This window comes from Bufo bufo, chromosome 4 (genome assembly GCF_905171765.1).
Source record: "Bufo bufo chromosome 4, aBufBuf1.1, whole genome shotgun sequence".
Taxonomy (NCBI): Eukaryota; Metazoa; Chordata; class Amphibia; order Anura; family Bufonidae; genus Bufo; species Bufo bufo.
The window spans coordinates 513144384-513160056 of record NC_053392.1 but is presented as its reverse complement, the minus strand read 5'-3'; the positions used below and the strand labels follow the sequence as shown (position 1 = coordinate 513160056).

General features: G+C 43.0%; 1 protein-coding gene across 1 annotated transcript in view; it reads right to left on the bottom strand.

Moving 5' to 3' along the window:
- KIZ (kizuna centrosomal protein) overlaps positions 1 to 15673 on the bottom strand; it is a 179712-nt gene that overhangs the window by 108179 nt on the left and 55860 nt on the right. The window contains exons 6-7 of the mRNA XM_040429697.1: positions 11936 to 12070; positions 7357 to 7500 (exon numbers count right to left, since the gene is read on the bottom strand). Coding sequence (XP_040285631.1) covers positions 7357 to 7500; positions 11936 to 12070 — 279 coding nt within the window. The remainder of the gene's footprint in view (positions 1 to 7356; positions 7501 to 11935; positions 12071 to 15673) is intronic.

The following is a 15673-nucleotide window of genomic DNA, read 5'->3' as shown; positions in this document are numbered from 1 at the left end:
GCTATTATGGTTTTGAATCGAAAGCAATGATAGTTGAAGATTGGTGCTGAGACCACGCAGAGGCCTTCACAAGGGAATATCCGACTGCTCCTACTACCTGAAATATGGTGTGGGTTGGTATAATTTATGGTAGGCAGACCCCTCTATTCTTCATTGCAGATACAGTAACAGAGTTACATTGGTACAGCCATTTCGCCAAAACGTCCCAAAAGATGTTTTCCATGCTACAGTATGCGTTGCCTAAGCGTTACCATGTCATGCAACGTCTTCGGACTTGTCTCCCTTCAAGCACATCTCGGACGTCATTGGTTTGCGAATGCAAAGGGAACTGCCAGCAGTAGATCTTGATGATTTGCGTGCCCAAGTGCATTCAGTGTGGCAGAGCAGTCCTCAGACAACCATTAATAACCTCATTGATAACATGACAAGGCATGTAAGTGCATTTATTTCTGCATGTGGCGCTCACACTCGATACTGAATAAATCAAGAGGTTTTCAATATTTTGTTCTCATTTTTTATCATTTGCATTTCATTAACGTGTCAATGTGATTTCCATAATTCTACAACTTTTCCTTCTTGTTGCTACAATTTCAATATTGCGGAGTGTATAACAAAAAAGAAATGACTATTTTAAGTTAAAAATACTTTTTTTTAAATTGTGTTCAATAATTTTTAATTCAGACAACAATGCAACATGTCATAAACTAAGAAGCTACATTAACTGGCTCATACATTCTTTAAGAATAATAATGAAAGAGAAAAATGAGTACTTGTAACGCTCCAACGGGTGTGGACCCGCTGTGCCACTTACCGGTTTGGCTTTGGGCCAAACTTGGGAGCGGGATCTAAGTGTTCCCCTGGTCTTCACCCTTTATCCCGCTCCAAGATGCGGAAGCTGGAGCCGAGTAGCTCAGGTGCAGCAGGTGTAACATGCTGAACAGCAGACAGAGGCGTGGTCGACAATCCGAATCATACACTTTAGAGCAGCGAGGTACAGGAGGATCAGGCAGAGGTCAGGATACAGGCTAACAACACAGGAACTACGAGCTGGAACCTTCGCTGTAGAAAACTACAATATTGCTCAGGCATCACAGGAAGGGGGAAGCACCCTTATAAAGGTGGTGCCTGGCCGGGATTGGAGAGAAGGCGGAATCAGGGGCGTGCACGAACTCTTAAAGAAACAGGACGTGTGCGGCTCCTACAAGGTGCAACTGAAGCTGTTGCGCCTGCGGGTCCGGAGCCTTGTGTGCAGTTCGACTGAGGCACATAACAGGATGCGCTACTTGTTACAGTACTTTATATGTAAGGCTGAGTTCACATCAGCGTTCAGCCTTTCCGTTCTCCTGCTCGGTAATAGCACATAACTGAGCAGAACGGAGCCTACAGACCCCATAGACTATAATGGGGTCTGTTAGGTTTCCTCTCAGAGGAAGATTTTTGAAGCGGAGACAAAAGTACTGTATGCATGACTTAAGAGGTATACTAAAATGAAAGAGAATGGGGCAGTAAGAAAATGATAAAATGGAAAAAGAAGGCACAGAAAAAGGAAGCAAGGACAGAAATCATGAAAACAAGGTGGGAAAAGAAAGCTTAAAGGATAACTGTCACATTTAGACCCTAATTTAAATTTTCATATATGTAGTTACTAATAACATGATATTCCAGAATCCGTTACTATTAGACTGACTTACCCCATATTTAATAAGATTCAGCCCTTAGCAACTAGTCTGCATAAACTGCAATTTCACTATTCAGTTAAGATGGCCGCCACTGCCCTCACCCTGAGGCTAATCCCGCCTGCCCTCACTAGCCAGTAACAATAGCCCCCCAAAAGTGTCAGTAACCAGAGCCCTCCCCCCTGAAGGGTTAATCTCCTGCAGCACAAAGGGGTCCTCTTACCACATGTTGCCTTCATTTATACACTGAGCAGACGGCAGATCTCCCTTCCCTGCTCTGCGCTGCTTCAACTCTGCATTCTCCAGCTCTGCTGAGTGAGGGAGCGTCTGCCAAGCGCAGGGACAGGGAGAAGTGCACACAGCCCAGGCACTGTTATCAGCTGCTGGGGAGGACTTGGCTTTAATCATTTACTTACAGTCCCTGGCTGTCAGTATTCTGACCTTGCACGCAGCGTGCTTCTGCTTCCTCCGTCCTTCAACAGATAGACGGACCATGCCTAGAAACCCTATTTTAAACACAGTAGGCAGTACAGGGAACAAAAAATGTGGAATTAAGGGGTAATTGAATACACAGTGAAAAGTTGAAATAGGGCCACCAAGGTGATATTAATCACCACAATCCAATACTCCAAAAAATATATATACGACAGTTATCCTTTAAGAAAAGAGAAAGAATGAAATAGAATGGAAGAATTCTAGAGGTGGAGGAGAAATTAGGAGAATTGAGAGGTGGAGGAGAAATCAGGAGGATTAACCGGGCAGCAGAGTTGAGGATGGACTAGAGGGGCACCAAAAAGTGTTATATGGGTGACCAAAGAAAAGGATATTACAGTAGTCTAGGTGGGAGATGATGGGCACATACACCATTTTGTTGACTCCGGGTTGAGGAAAGAGTGAAATAGAGCTTCCTCTCCCATTCCCTTGAAGCTGTAATTACACTGCACCTCCACTACAAGACAGACAGCATACAGGTTAACAATGAAGAGGAAACAGTGCTTGCACGAGCCCCAAGGCCTCTTCAAACAGCTGATCGGTGGGGGTGTCGGGAGTCGGACCCTCGCCGATCTGATATTGATGACCTATCCTAAGGATAGGTCATCAATATCTGCCACTGCACAACTCCTCTAACTTTATAAAAATTATACCTCCTGTTAAGTCACAGTAGCTTTTTACTTTTAGGGTGCCTTTACGTGCGGCAGAAAATTCCGCAACTGTAAATCAGTTCCATTCACCTGAAGGAGGCCTGCAGAAATCCATGCGCTTGCTGCCTCATTCAAATGAATGGAACTGATTTTCAGTCTTGGAATTTTCTGCCACAAAATCTGCTGCGTGTGAAGGCACCCTTAGCTATAAATTTTCCTTTCACTTTAGCTACAATCTTATTGTTTGTGCTACATATTTTTATTAATCTAAGTAGTTTGACCCATTACTGTATCCCAATAGGACGTTTTTACATCTATATTTATACATTGTTTTTTATCTCCCTGCAGATATATATGGTGACTATTCCATTCTTTTTATAGTAATCCCATGGAATCCAACAGTCAGTCATCTAAATTACTGTATTTCATATATGCATAAAAAATTATAATTGATATGTCCAGGAATGTTTGTATTCGGTTTTGAGCCAAATCCTTTCAGCTTAAGAAATGGCTGTAAAAATAATGAGATCACATTTTTATAATAACAGTCTAATCACATCTAAAAAGGTAAATGGTCACAAGTACAGATGTGATTGTCATAAAGCAAGCACCCACAAGCACAAAGATAGTTTATATATTATAAAACCAGGTCTTTCCCAGTAGACCAGTAGAATAGAAAAAACATAGAAATCATATGACAAATCAACATGTACTGTATCTTTTAGACTGGGTTAGGCCTCATGCACACGACCGTTGTGTGCATCCGTGGCCATTGTTCCGTTTTCCGTGATTTTCTGGAAACCCATTGACTTTCAATGGGTCCGTTGAAAACTCGGAAAATGCACCTTTGTTCATCCGCGGCCGTGATCCGTGTTTCCTGTCCGTCAAAAAAATATGACCTGTCCTATTTTTTTGACGGACAACGGTTCACGGACCCATTCAAGTCAATGGGTCCGTGAAAAAACACGGATGCACACAAGTTTGGCATCCGCGTCTGTGATCCGTGGCCGTAGGCTACTTTCACACAGACGGATCCGCAGATCCGTCTGCATAAAAGCTTTTTCAGAGCTGAGTTTTCACTTCGTGAAAACTCAGATCCGACAGTGTATTCTAACACAGAGGCGTTCCCATAGTGATGGGGACGCTTCAAGTTAGAATATACTACGAACTGTGTACATGACTGCCCCCTGCTGCCTGGCAGCACCCGATCTCTTACAGGGGGCTGTGATCCGCACAATTAACCCCTCAGGTGCCGGACCTGAGGGGTTAATTGTGCGTATCATAGCCCCCTGTAAGAGATCAGGTGCTGCCAGGCAGGAGGGGGCACACCCCCCTCCCTCCCCAGTTTTAAATGCATTGGTGGCCATTGCGGCCCCCCCTCCCTCCCCTGTAATACTGTACATTCATTGGTGGCCAGTGGGCCCCCCTCCCTCCCCCTCCTAATTAAAATTCCCCCCCCCCCATCATTGGTGGCAGCGGAGAGTTCCGATCGGAGTCCCAGTTTAATCGCTGAGGCTCCGATCGGTAACCATGGCAACCAGGATGCTACTGCAGTCCTGGTTGCCATGGTTACTTAGCAATTTTTAGAAGCATTATACTTACCTGCGATGTCTGTGACCGGCTGGGCGCTCCTCCTACTGGTAAGTGACAGGTCTGTGCTATGAGCAATGCGCCACACAGAACTTTCACTTACCAGTAGGAGGAGCGCCCGGCCGGTCACAGACAGCGAAGGTAAGTATAATGCTTCTAAAATTGCTAACTAACCATGGCAACCAGGACTGCAGTAGCGTCCTGGTTGCCATGGTTACCGATTGGAGTCCCAGCGATTAAACTGGGACTCCGATCGGAACTCTCCGCTGCCACCAATGATGGGGGGGGGGATTTTAATTAGGAGGGGGAGGGAGGGGGGCCCACTGGCCACCAATGAATGTACAGTAATGCAGGGGAGGAGGGGGCCGCACTGGCCACCAATGAGTTAAATACAGGGGAGGGAGGGGGGGGCACACTGGCCACCAATGAATGTACAGTAATACAGGGGAGGGAGGGGGGGCCGCACTGGCCACCAATGAATTTAAAACTGGGGAGGGAGGAGGGTGTGCCCCCTCCTGCCTGGCAGCACCTGATCTCTTACAGGGGGCTATGATACGCACAATTAACCCCTCAGGTCCGGCACCTGAGGGGTAAATTGTGCGGATCACAGCCCCCTGTAAGAGATCGGGTGCTGCCAGGCAGCAAGGGGCAGTCATGTACACAGTTCGTAGTATATTCTAACTTGAAGCGTCCCCATCACTATAGGAACGCCTCTGTGTTAGAATATACTGTCGGATATGAGTTTTCACGATCTAACACAAATCCGATGGTATATTGTAACATAGAGGCGTTCCCATGGTGATGGGGACGCTTCAAGTTAAAATATACCATCGGATTGGAGAAAACTCCGATTCGATGGTATAATAGGGACTCCTGACTTTACATTGAAAGTCAATGGGGACCGATCCGTTTGCAATTGCACCCTATTGTGTCAACGTCAAACGGATCCGTCCCCATTGACTTGCATTGTAAGTAAGGACGGATCCGTTTGGCTCCCCACGGCCAGGCGGACACCAAAACGACTTTTTTTTCATGTCCATGGATCCTCCAAAAATCAAGGAAGACCCACGGATGAAAAAACGGTCACGAAACAACGGAAATCCGTTTTGCGGACCGCAAAAAAAACCGTCCGTGTGCATGAGGCCTAAGAGTCACTTGTGTGTCTGGAAGGCTGTTTAAATCACGTTTTTATTTTTAAAGAATTTTTTATGATGTTATTTTTTATTATTCCATGTCAATATCTATATTAGGGTACTTTCACACTAGCGTTTTTCTTTTCTGGCATAGAGTTCCGTCGTAGGGGCTCAATACCGGAAAAGAACTAATCAGTTTTATCCTAATGCATTCTGGATGGAGAGAAATCCATTCAGGATGCATCAGGATATCTTCAGTTCAGTCTTTTTGCCATTTCAGGACGGAGAAAATACTGCAGCATGCTGCAGTTTTCCCTCCAGGCAAAAAGACTGAACCCCTGCCAGAATGCGAGATCTGGCATTAATATACATTGAAGTGTATTAGTGTCCGATCCGTCATTAAGTGTTCCGGCAAAACGGATCCGGCTCCGTTTTATACCGGATCCGTTTTCCCGGATGACACAGGAGAGACGGATCCGGCATTTCAATGCATCTGTCAGACAGAGCCACATCCAGATCAGTCTGACAAATGCCATTAGTTTGCATACGTGACGGAACTGCCTGCCGGAATCCTCTGCCGCAAGTGTGAAAGTACCCTTAAAACAAAAACCATTAAATTCTGCAGCTTTCGCACTGGTCACTGAGCCTAATAATAGGTGCCACTTCTTGGTCTGTACAGATCCCTTTACTGAAGTTATCTGCTTATCTGTCATTCTAATCCTGCCTATAGTGATATCACCTCTGGGTATAGATAAGACAGGATCCACCATTCACAGCAGGCGATTGTCAGAGCTTATCTATTCTTTCCTTGTATGATGACCTCTGCACAGGGCACAGAACATGCCTATAAAACTCTCCCATAGAAGTCAATGAGGTCCCCTCCTGACCATTGTGTCTACGGCCCATAGGGCTGCTGTAAAGCATTTTTTGTTAATGCTTTCTAAATGCTGTTAAGAACAGATCAGGCAAGATGGCCGCCCCCAATTTCATGTTCAGGAAATAGATTTAAAAAATAAATAAATCTGTAATCAGAAAATAAAAACAGATTAGAAAGGAAGGAGATGTGTCACTATCTGGTTTTAACGGATAGAAAAACATTTTGGTGACACATTTCCTTTAAGGAGGTTTCCCCATTATCAGACGTTGTCAAAATAAGATGTGTACCACAAAATTCAAAATAATGGGCAGAATTTGGGTGGAATAATCTTAATTTTTCGTTACTTGCATCTCCCCATAAGATCCTTTCACTTCCACATCCTGTATAGAATTGTGGGCAGACTGTTATTTTGGGGGGCCTGTGGTGTACAGAACCTATAATCTCATGATTGTTGGGGGGGTCCAGTGGTAGGACCTCCACTGATCTTAGTTATCTTCTATCCTGTCGATAGGGGATAACTTCAAACTACCGGAATACCCATTTAACCCTCCTTGACTTTATTGCTAGGGGCAAGTTCTTATTGCTCAAGATGGCGTATTTTACTTGGGTAGCTTATGAAGAAAAAACGGATGAAAAGATAAAAAATTTATTTTTCCATAATATTTCCCATATTAACTGCTTCTGTTTGAAAAACCAGCATGAAATAAATATCATAACAGCACGGTGGCTCTGTGGTTAGCACTCAACATCTGCAATGAGTTTGTATGTTCTCCCCGTGTTTGCGTGGGTTTCCTCCGGGTACTCCGGTTTCCTCCCACACTCCAAGGACATACTGATAGGGACCTTAGATTGTGAGCTCTTTTGGGTACAGCTTGATGCTAATGTCCGTAAAGCGCCGCGGTATAAAATAAATAAAACTTTCCTGATCATCACTTTACCTGGTTTCATCTTGGTCCAGACTGTGGTCGCCATTGCTTTCCTTGCGTAAGAATCTTCCACTGTCTGTCTGGAGCTGGCGGGTGACAAGTGCAGTACAGGCCTCGAGGTCTTCTGTTTTAAGAGGCTTCATCTGATTACATAGACTAGAAGATAAAGAGGTGTTACCATACCAGGAATACACAGCCGTAAAAATAGGAAAAATAATAAAATAATAAAACTTTATGGATTTGAAGATTTAAGGAGTTCAAAAAAAGTAAAGAACATGGAGATATAACAACAGCAAATAACTACTGTAGGTCGTTCACATAGCCATCACAAGCTGCCACCTTGAAAAACCCTGATTAGAAAATTGCTGAACTTTTCATTTAAATAAAACCAGAAAAACTATTGAAAGGCACACTACTATCAGAATCACTATGTAATGTTTTTTATTTTTTACAAAAATAAATGGGTAGATGTCTTCCTGGTTATCATTTTTTGAAGTCACCTGATTCCTATTTCCTGTCTTGACTCTTTCTTCTTTGTTTGGACATTTAGCAGGGAAGACAGTCTCGCTTGACTGTCTCAGTCAGACAATCACTGTGACCGTAGACGGCCTCCATGTAGTGAATCAATTAGGCCTCTTTCACACGAGCATGACGGATTGGCTCCGGATGCGTTCAGTGAAACTCGCACCATTTTGCAAGCAGGTTCAGTCAGTTTTGTCTGCAATTGCATTCCGTTTTTTCCACGGGGGTGCAATGCGTTTTGATGCGTTTATTCACGTGCGTGATAAAAAACTGAAGGTTTACAAACAACATCTCCTAGCAACCATCAGTGAAAAATGCATTGCACCCGCACTTGCTTCCGGATGCAATGCGTTTTTTCACTGAGGCCCCATTCACTTTTATGGGGCCAGGGCTGCGTGAAAAACGCAGAATGACGTCAGGGCGCCCCAAGCGCATGGGTGACGTGATCGCATGGATCACGTCATCCATGCGCATGGGGCGCTCTGACGTCATTCTGTAGCGCCCCGGGAGCCTCACAGACGGTATGTATACTGCTCCCCCGCTCCCCACTACTACTACGGCAACCAGGACTTTAACAGCGTCCTGGCTGCCATTGTAACGCTGAAAGCATTTTGAAGACGGATCCGTCTTCAAATGCTTTCAGTTCAATTGCGGTATTACGGATCCGGCGGGCACTTCCGGCAAATGGAGTACACGACGGATCCGGACAACGCAAGTGTGAAAGGGGCCTTAGAGTATCACACATTACACTGATATCTGCAATGCTCTTCTATGGACATCTTTATCTAGGCCTTTCAAGAGAACAATAGGGCTGTCATAGTGTTATCCTGATTCTACTAATTTACTAACCAGCAGATAACATTTCCCTCACAGCAGCAGTAAACTAACAGTAGGCTGCCTATGTATCCAGGAGTTTTATCTCTCTGTGCTGACCACTACAGGACAATATTTTGTATTTCATTTTAAACACTATAGTACTGCTAAAATAAATAAAAAATTATGTTTTCTATTATTTTAAAAGAAATACCCATTCTTAGGGCCAAATATCCCATGAAATTGGCCATAAGTAAATCAGACGTTAGATTGGTACAAGTGGTCTCTCAAGATATAATGGCCTCAGGATCCAAAATTAAAATGGTCTTTCCTGGGATATCATAAGTTGAAACTCGACTCAACATACGAATCCTCAGACTCAGATCAAACCAATCTACATGGATATTTCACTGGTGAACACCTGTATTGACTGTCCTCATGGTAGAATTTTTGTATGATCCCTAAACAGGGGATCTAACCATGTTGTCTGCAATGCGACAAATCTTAAAATTGAATCTAGGGGCAAAATAATGAGAAACCATGATTCTACAGAAGACCCCTAAGCAAAAACCTGGATGTTACCCTTAAAACCTAAAAATAAAAATGAGCTATGTTTTCAGTAATGAAAATGTGCCAGAATTCTGGTGCATATGCCGCAGGCCACATTTAGGAGGCAAGTTTCTGCTGGATTTTACAGGGGGTGCGGCCTTGCTGTAAAGAGGTGTGAGTTTGCGGGAAAGGGAGCCTGGCCTTCAGTGCAACACCATGCACCAAAATTGGACCAGATTTATCATCCAGAATCAGCCACTTAGATAAATCTGGAAGTCAGAAAATGACCTATTGTTTAAATCAAGTTTTCATGTTAAATATATCTTTTTTAGAACTTTTGGTAATTTTCACACTGGCCATTAGTCCTAAAATATGTCAAGACTTCCTGTTATTTCAGAGCAGCCACATGGGTCATAGACACAATTGACAGGATTGGACCTCTGACGTCTATAGGAGATTTTTGTAGCCATGATCTGTGACCTGTGCAGAATTTTGGAGGTCATAGATAAGCTTTCATATCACCTATTGTGAATGGTGGATTCTGTGTTATCTATACAGAGGTGTTATCTGTTATTGTAATCCTGCTCGTGATGATAATGCAATAGCTACTGAAATGTTACCTGTACAGAAGAACAGAAAGACTCAACATATTATTAGGCCTAGTGGCCAGAGTAAAAACTGTACGATTTTAGATATTTGAATATAGATATAGATAATAATATGTAAAATTTAAACGATAATCACAAAACATTCTAAAAACAAAAACTTTAACATAAAAACATGGGTCCAGATTTATCTTATTTTTTGCCAGTTTTCTGGTGTGAAAACTTTTCTGCACAAGTGGCATTTCTTCGCTACCTTCGTCACTTTCCCGAAGAAGGGGCATGGCGAGGATGGTGAGGGGGCAAGGCCAATAATTTTCTGGAGTAAACAGAAATCTATGCCAGCCAGGGGATGGCATAGATACCAGTTTAGGTACACGGGACTGCCAATGCTACTCCTTATTTATGACGAGGTGCATGGGGTTATCATAGACTGCGTACACCACCCATGATTTAAATAATACATAATTTTCCGGTGACAGATTTCCTTTAATAAATTACTACTTTTAGTGTCTGTTCAAACGAGAAATAATTTGTTGGGAAAAATCCACATCTCTGGTCAATATACACTACATATTTTTTCAGCAGCATGTGGATGATACAGCGGTGCCTGAAAGTTTGTGATCAAAATTTTCTATATTTTTGCATAAATTTGACCTAATAGATTTTCACACAAGTCCTAAAATTAGGTAAAGATAACCAAATCAAACAAATTAGTCAAAAATGCTAGAGTTGGTCATTTATTATTGAGGAGAATGATCCCATGAAACCTTTGCTTTCAGTATCTGGTGTGATTGTTCCAATAACCTTCTGGCTTGTCCATGTGATCTTTAGAAAACTGCAGACTGGCAGCAATGTTGTTTTTGGAGAGTAGTGACTTTCTCCTTACAATCCTGACATGCACATCATTGTTGTTCAGTGTCCTCCTCATTGTGGACTCATGAACATTAACATTAACTAATGTAAGAAAAGTCTTTAGTTGCTTAGAGGCTACCTTGGGTTCCTTTGTGACTGTGCAGACTATTACATGCCTTGCTCTTGGCGTGACCTTTGTTGGTCAATCACTCCTGGAGAGGATGATAATGGGCTTGAATTTCCTCCATTTGTACCCAATATGTCTTATTGTGGATTAGTGGCGGCGGTGCAAACTCTTTAGAGATGATTTTGTTACCTTTTCCGGCCTGCTGAGCATCAACAACTCTTCTTCTGAGGTCTTTAGAAATTTCCTTTTTTTGTATGTGTTGTGATGGTCAAACTTTTACAGATTGTATGTTCTTTAAATAAAATAGGTCACCCGCTCACACTTGATTGTCATACCATTTAATGAAACACCAGACTCTAATTCTCTTCCAATTCTAATTTCACCTTCAAATTAACAGCCAATTCTAAAGGTTCACATGCATTTGCCACTCACAGAAATGTGATATTGGATCACTTTACGTAATAAATGACCAAGTCTAATATTTTTTACCCACTTGTTTGGTTTGGTTATTTTGAACCACTTTTAGGACTTGTGTGAAAATATAATGTAATTTTAGGTCATATGTTTGCAGAAATATAGAAAATTCTAAAGGGTTCACAAACTTTCAAGCACCACTGTAGTTGATAAAATCTCATCCAATCTGCTGGTCCTGTCCTGTGGATTTACCGCACACAAATCTGCGACAGCAAATTTGTAGTGTATAGTGTTGAGCGAACGTGTGTTTTAAGTTCTGCGTCCAAAGTTCGGGTTCGGGTTATCGAAGAATCCCGTTATGGATTCCAAATTCCTTTATAGTCCGTGGTAGCGGAATCCATAATGGGATTCTTCGATAACCTGAAGTTTGGACGCAGAACTTAAAACACAAGTTCGCTCAACACCAATAGTGTATAAATCCCATGTGAACGTACTTTAAGGCTGGATTCAGAATTGCAATTTTTGTGTTGCTTTTTTGAGTCAAAACACGGGAGTGAATATAAAAGAGGGGAGAAATAATAACCTCTCCTTTATACGTTTTTTTTTTATCCCCTCCACTGGCTTTTGCTCAAAAACTGCCGCAAAAACTACATGAGTGATTCTGGAATAACACACATATATCAAGCAGTAGTTTTCCTATAATAAATACCTAATGAGATAATCCCTTCTCTTGTGGCTGACACCGGTATCCTGGTACAATTGCATAGGAACGGCTTCCATCCGTTTCAGCATACCTTCTATGCACTGAAGCAAATGAATGAATCCTTTGCTAGACAGGTTATTTCTAGAAGGACAAAAAAAAAAACATGAATAATTACAGCAAAAAAGGCCACCAACTAATGGTACAGAAATCCTGATAATCTCTCATGTGACAAATAATCGCATGCCAATTAACAGCAGTTTAACCTGACAACCGGGCCTTCAGGACCTCCTTGCTATTCCTGTTGTCAGGTTCACAGCATCTATTCTTTTGGCGTTCCACCATGTCAATTCAGACTCCAGTGATGATTCCTGCACACGCTTGTCACGTCATCGCCAAGCTATCCATCAACATCACTGCTGGCTTGAAGATGAGGTCCCATGGACCAGAAGTAGGGACGTATCCATACATCTATATTTGTGGGTATATGCTGCACCATACTTCTCTTGTTTGATGAATGTCAACACTGATGTACGACCCAGTGCAGCAAACTCTGTATCCATCCACGGGGTTATATTGTGAAGTTCATCCCACTCTTGACACATCAGAAGAAGTGGTGTAGGGGGTTTCATAAGGTCCAATATCATACATATCAATGTATCGCACCATAAAACAGACGTCAGTACATTGATAAGCCTGCCCCAGAGATTTTCTAGCATCTCCAAAAACCTAATTTTAGGATAGCCTAATTATTGGAGGCACTCAGTATCTCCCTGGCTGACTAAAGCTGGAGTTACATGGCGTGATGTTTGGGCTAATTATCTGGAATGAAAGGTCCTACGAATACTCGTTCCCAATAATCTGCCCGTCTAAGGGTGCCATGGATCACCCAATGAATGAGGGAAATTACCTGAGGTTCGGACACCTCAAACATTATTCCCGGGCAGCAGATCATGCTGTCTAAAACAGGAACAATGCTGCCCAGGAACAATGATTTTGGGGACAAGCAATAGCAGCAGTAATCGCTTGTCCTCAAACTGTGGAGGAGATCCTTGAATTTACTTCATTTCCACTTAAAGGGGTTGTGTCACGAAAAATACATTTCTGCATTTTTCAAACCAGCACTTGGATCTAAATACTTCTGCAATTGCATGTAATTTAAAATTTAGTATAACCTCAATAAATGAATCGGTATAGCGCCACCTGCTGTTAGTTCGTTTCCTTATTTTTTGTTCGTCTTACTGAGCTGGTCGAGCGTGCTCAGTTTAAATCCTCAACTGCCACCGGCCATATGTTCTGTTAGAAGCTGTGGCAGTTACAGGGAGAGAGCTGCAGCAGAAAGGACACACCCACTGAGCTGTCAGACTGAAGAGAATCTAGCAGAGCATTTGGAGCAGTGAATGTGGAGATCTCTGGATCCATGTGAGGTACAGGGCTGGTTCTAGCTTTGTTAGAAAGAGGTTGTCATGTACTGTATGATGTCTGATTTTCATTTTTACATCAATCATGGCATAACCCCTTTAAGGAGCAGCCGACTGTCGACAATCGGCTGCTCCTCTCAGCATCTAAATGCGCTTTTACACCACCATCAGGCTACAGAATCTGGTTTCGTAAGGCTAATGGTTTTGTAGCATTAATGAATAAGCCTTCAGCAATAAACTGGTAGCAATAGCGAGGAGACTCACTGGTGTAGGCCTCTTGTACTCAAGTGGACTTGAAAATCCTAATGTGTTTGCCTGTCGTGAACCAAGTTTACTAAAAATATGATGAAGGATCATAAAACATAAATCCTTCACGCATAAGGAGACCAGCTGATAATTAATAACTCATGGAGGTGCCGGGGTAATTGCCAGCACCTCTGCCAGGGTCTTGAGAGGCAGGAACAATTGATGAGTGTAGAGGAGCCGCCTGCGCCAGCTATCTCTTGGGTTGAGATCAGATCTACGGACCACCTGCAGACACGCACATCTACATCTTGTGGTGGACAAATGAGGATTTGGTGAAGGCTTCAGTCGTTTAATAATGCAAATTAAGATTTAAACATTGTAACAATAGAAATCTGCTAATCCTTTTTACAGCGTTGTAAATGGCCATTCAGCCTTCACGTCCAGACCGCCTGCTTTGTGTAGGGTTTAACGTAAATAGGCACTACAAGAATCAGATATCTGTCGAGCCACACAGAATCCTGGCCCGCTTTCAAGCCATTTTTTTTTTTGGGATGGGAATTATTGAGAGCATCATTTGACTTTCTTTTACAACAAAAGTCATACAATAGATACCATTAGCTCTGCAGAATGGACGGCTGTATCTTTCGGGACAGAATATGACAATAAAGCCGGGGCAGAGTTTGCCGGCAGCTGTGCATCCATCACTGGAGTGTTTGTTTTAGCTCGAATATAACCCCCCGATTCAGATAAGCAGGGCTTTTCTTCCATTCCTCAACTAGTCTCGCCAAACCTTTATCTTGGAAGATAGCTCATTTTTCTCCATTGTGATTACGTCTGGGTGGTCTTTCTGGGTGCCACTTGAGGGGATGGTGATAATAAGGAGGAGGACAAGGAAGGGACACCAGCAGAAAGGAGAACAGAATTTATGACAATCTGCAGCAGGCTCGGGATCAGAGGTCATCAAACACTAGGTTCCTCTCTTTTACAGGTTGCTTCCTGGAGACGGTCTGATTAACGCGACGGCTTGAGTTATATCTCTTACATTCTACAGCAGACAATAAATCTGGTCCCCTTCATCCCGGCTAAAGCAGGGCAGGAATAAAAGCCAGTTCCTCTGGCAGCACAAGCTTTGGGATCATTTTTGAGCCTCTTTTGTAAAACATAGGAGGAGATTTATCAAGACCGATGCTTTCTGCTCCAGTCTCGATATCTCCTGTGCTGCCAGAGGATGCGCCTAATTTATGACAAGGTGCAGGCCTAGTCATAAATTCAGCGCATCCTCTGGCAGTCGGTGCGCCTAACCAGCAATGAGAGCTGACGTCGATTTCTGGCTTTATAAACTGGCATAAACGAAGATAGATTTGTGGTGGTGGCTCACCATGCCCTCTTCTTGCCCTTGCCATGCCCTCTTTTGGAAAAGTGGTGAGGAAGGTGTAAAAATAGGTCACTTGCAACTATTTTATTTTAAAGGAACATAGGAAGACAGGCACTCTATATGAGGTGTGTGTATAGAATAAAAACTATATTTATTTGGGTAGTAATAGAAACGTTATCAATATAGGTCACTCCCAATTTAGGCTACTTTCACACTTGCGGCAGAGAGATCCGGCAAGCAGTTCCGTCGCCGGAACTGCCTGCCGGATCAGGCAAAATGTATGCTAACTGATGGCATTAGTAAGTCTGATCAGGATCCTGATCAGTCTTAAAAATGCCTGATCAGTCGAAAAAATGCATTGAAATGCCGGATCCGTCTTTCCGGTGTTATCCGGCAAAAACAGATCCGGCATTAATTTTTTCACCTTTTTTTCAGTCTGCGCATGCGCATACCGGAAGGACGGATCCGGCATTCCGGTATTCTGAATGCCGGATCCGGCACTAATACATTCCTATGGGAAAAAATGCCTGATCCGGCATTCAGGCAAGTCTTCCGTTTTTTTAGCCGGAGATAAAACCGTAGCATGCTACGGTTTTCTCTTTTGCCTGATCAGTCAAAACGACTGAACTGAAGACATTCTGATGCATCCTGAACGGATTACTCTCCATTCAGAATGCATGGGGATATACCTGATCAGTTCTTTTC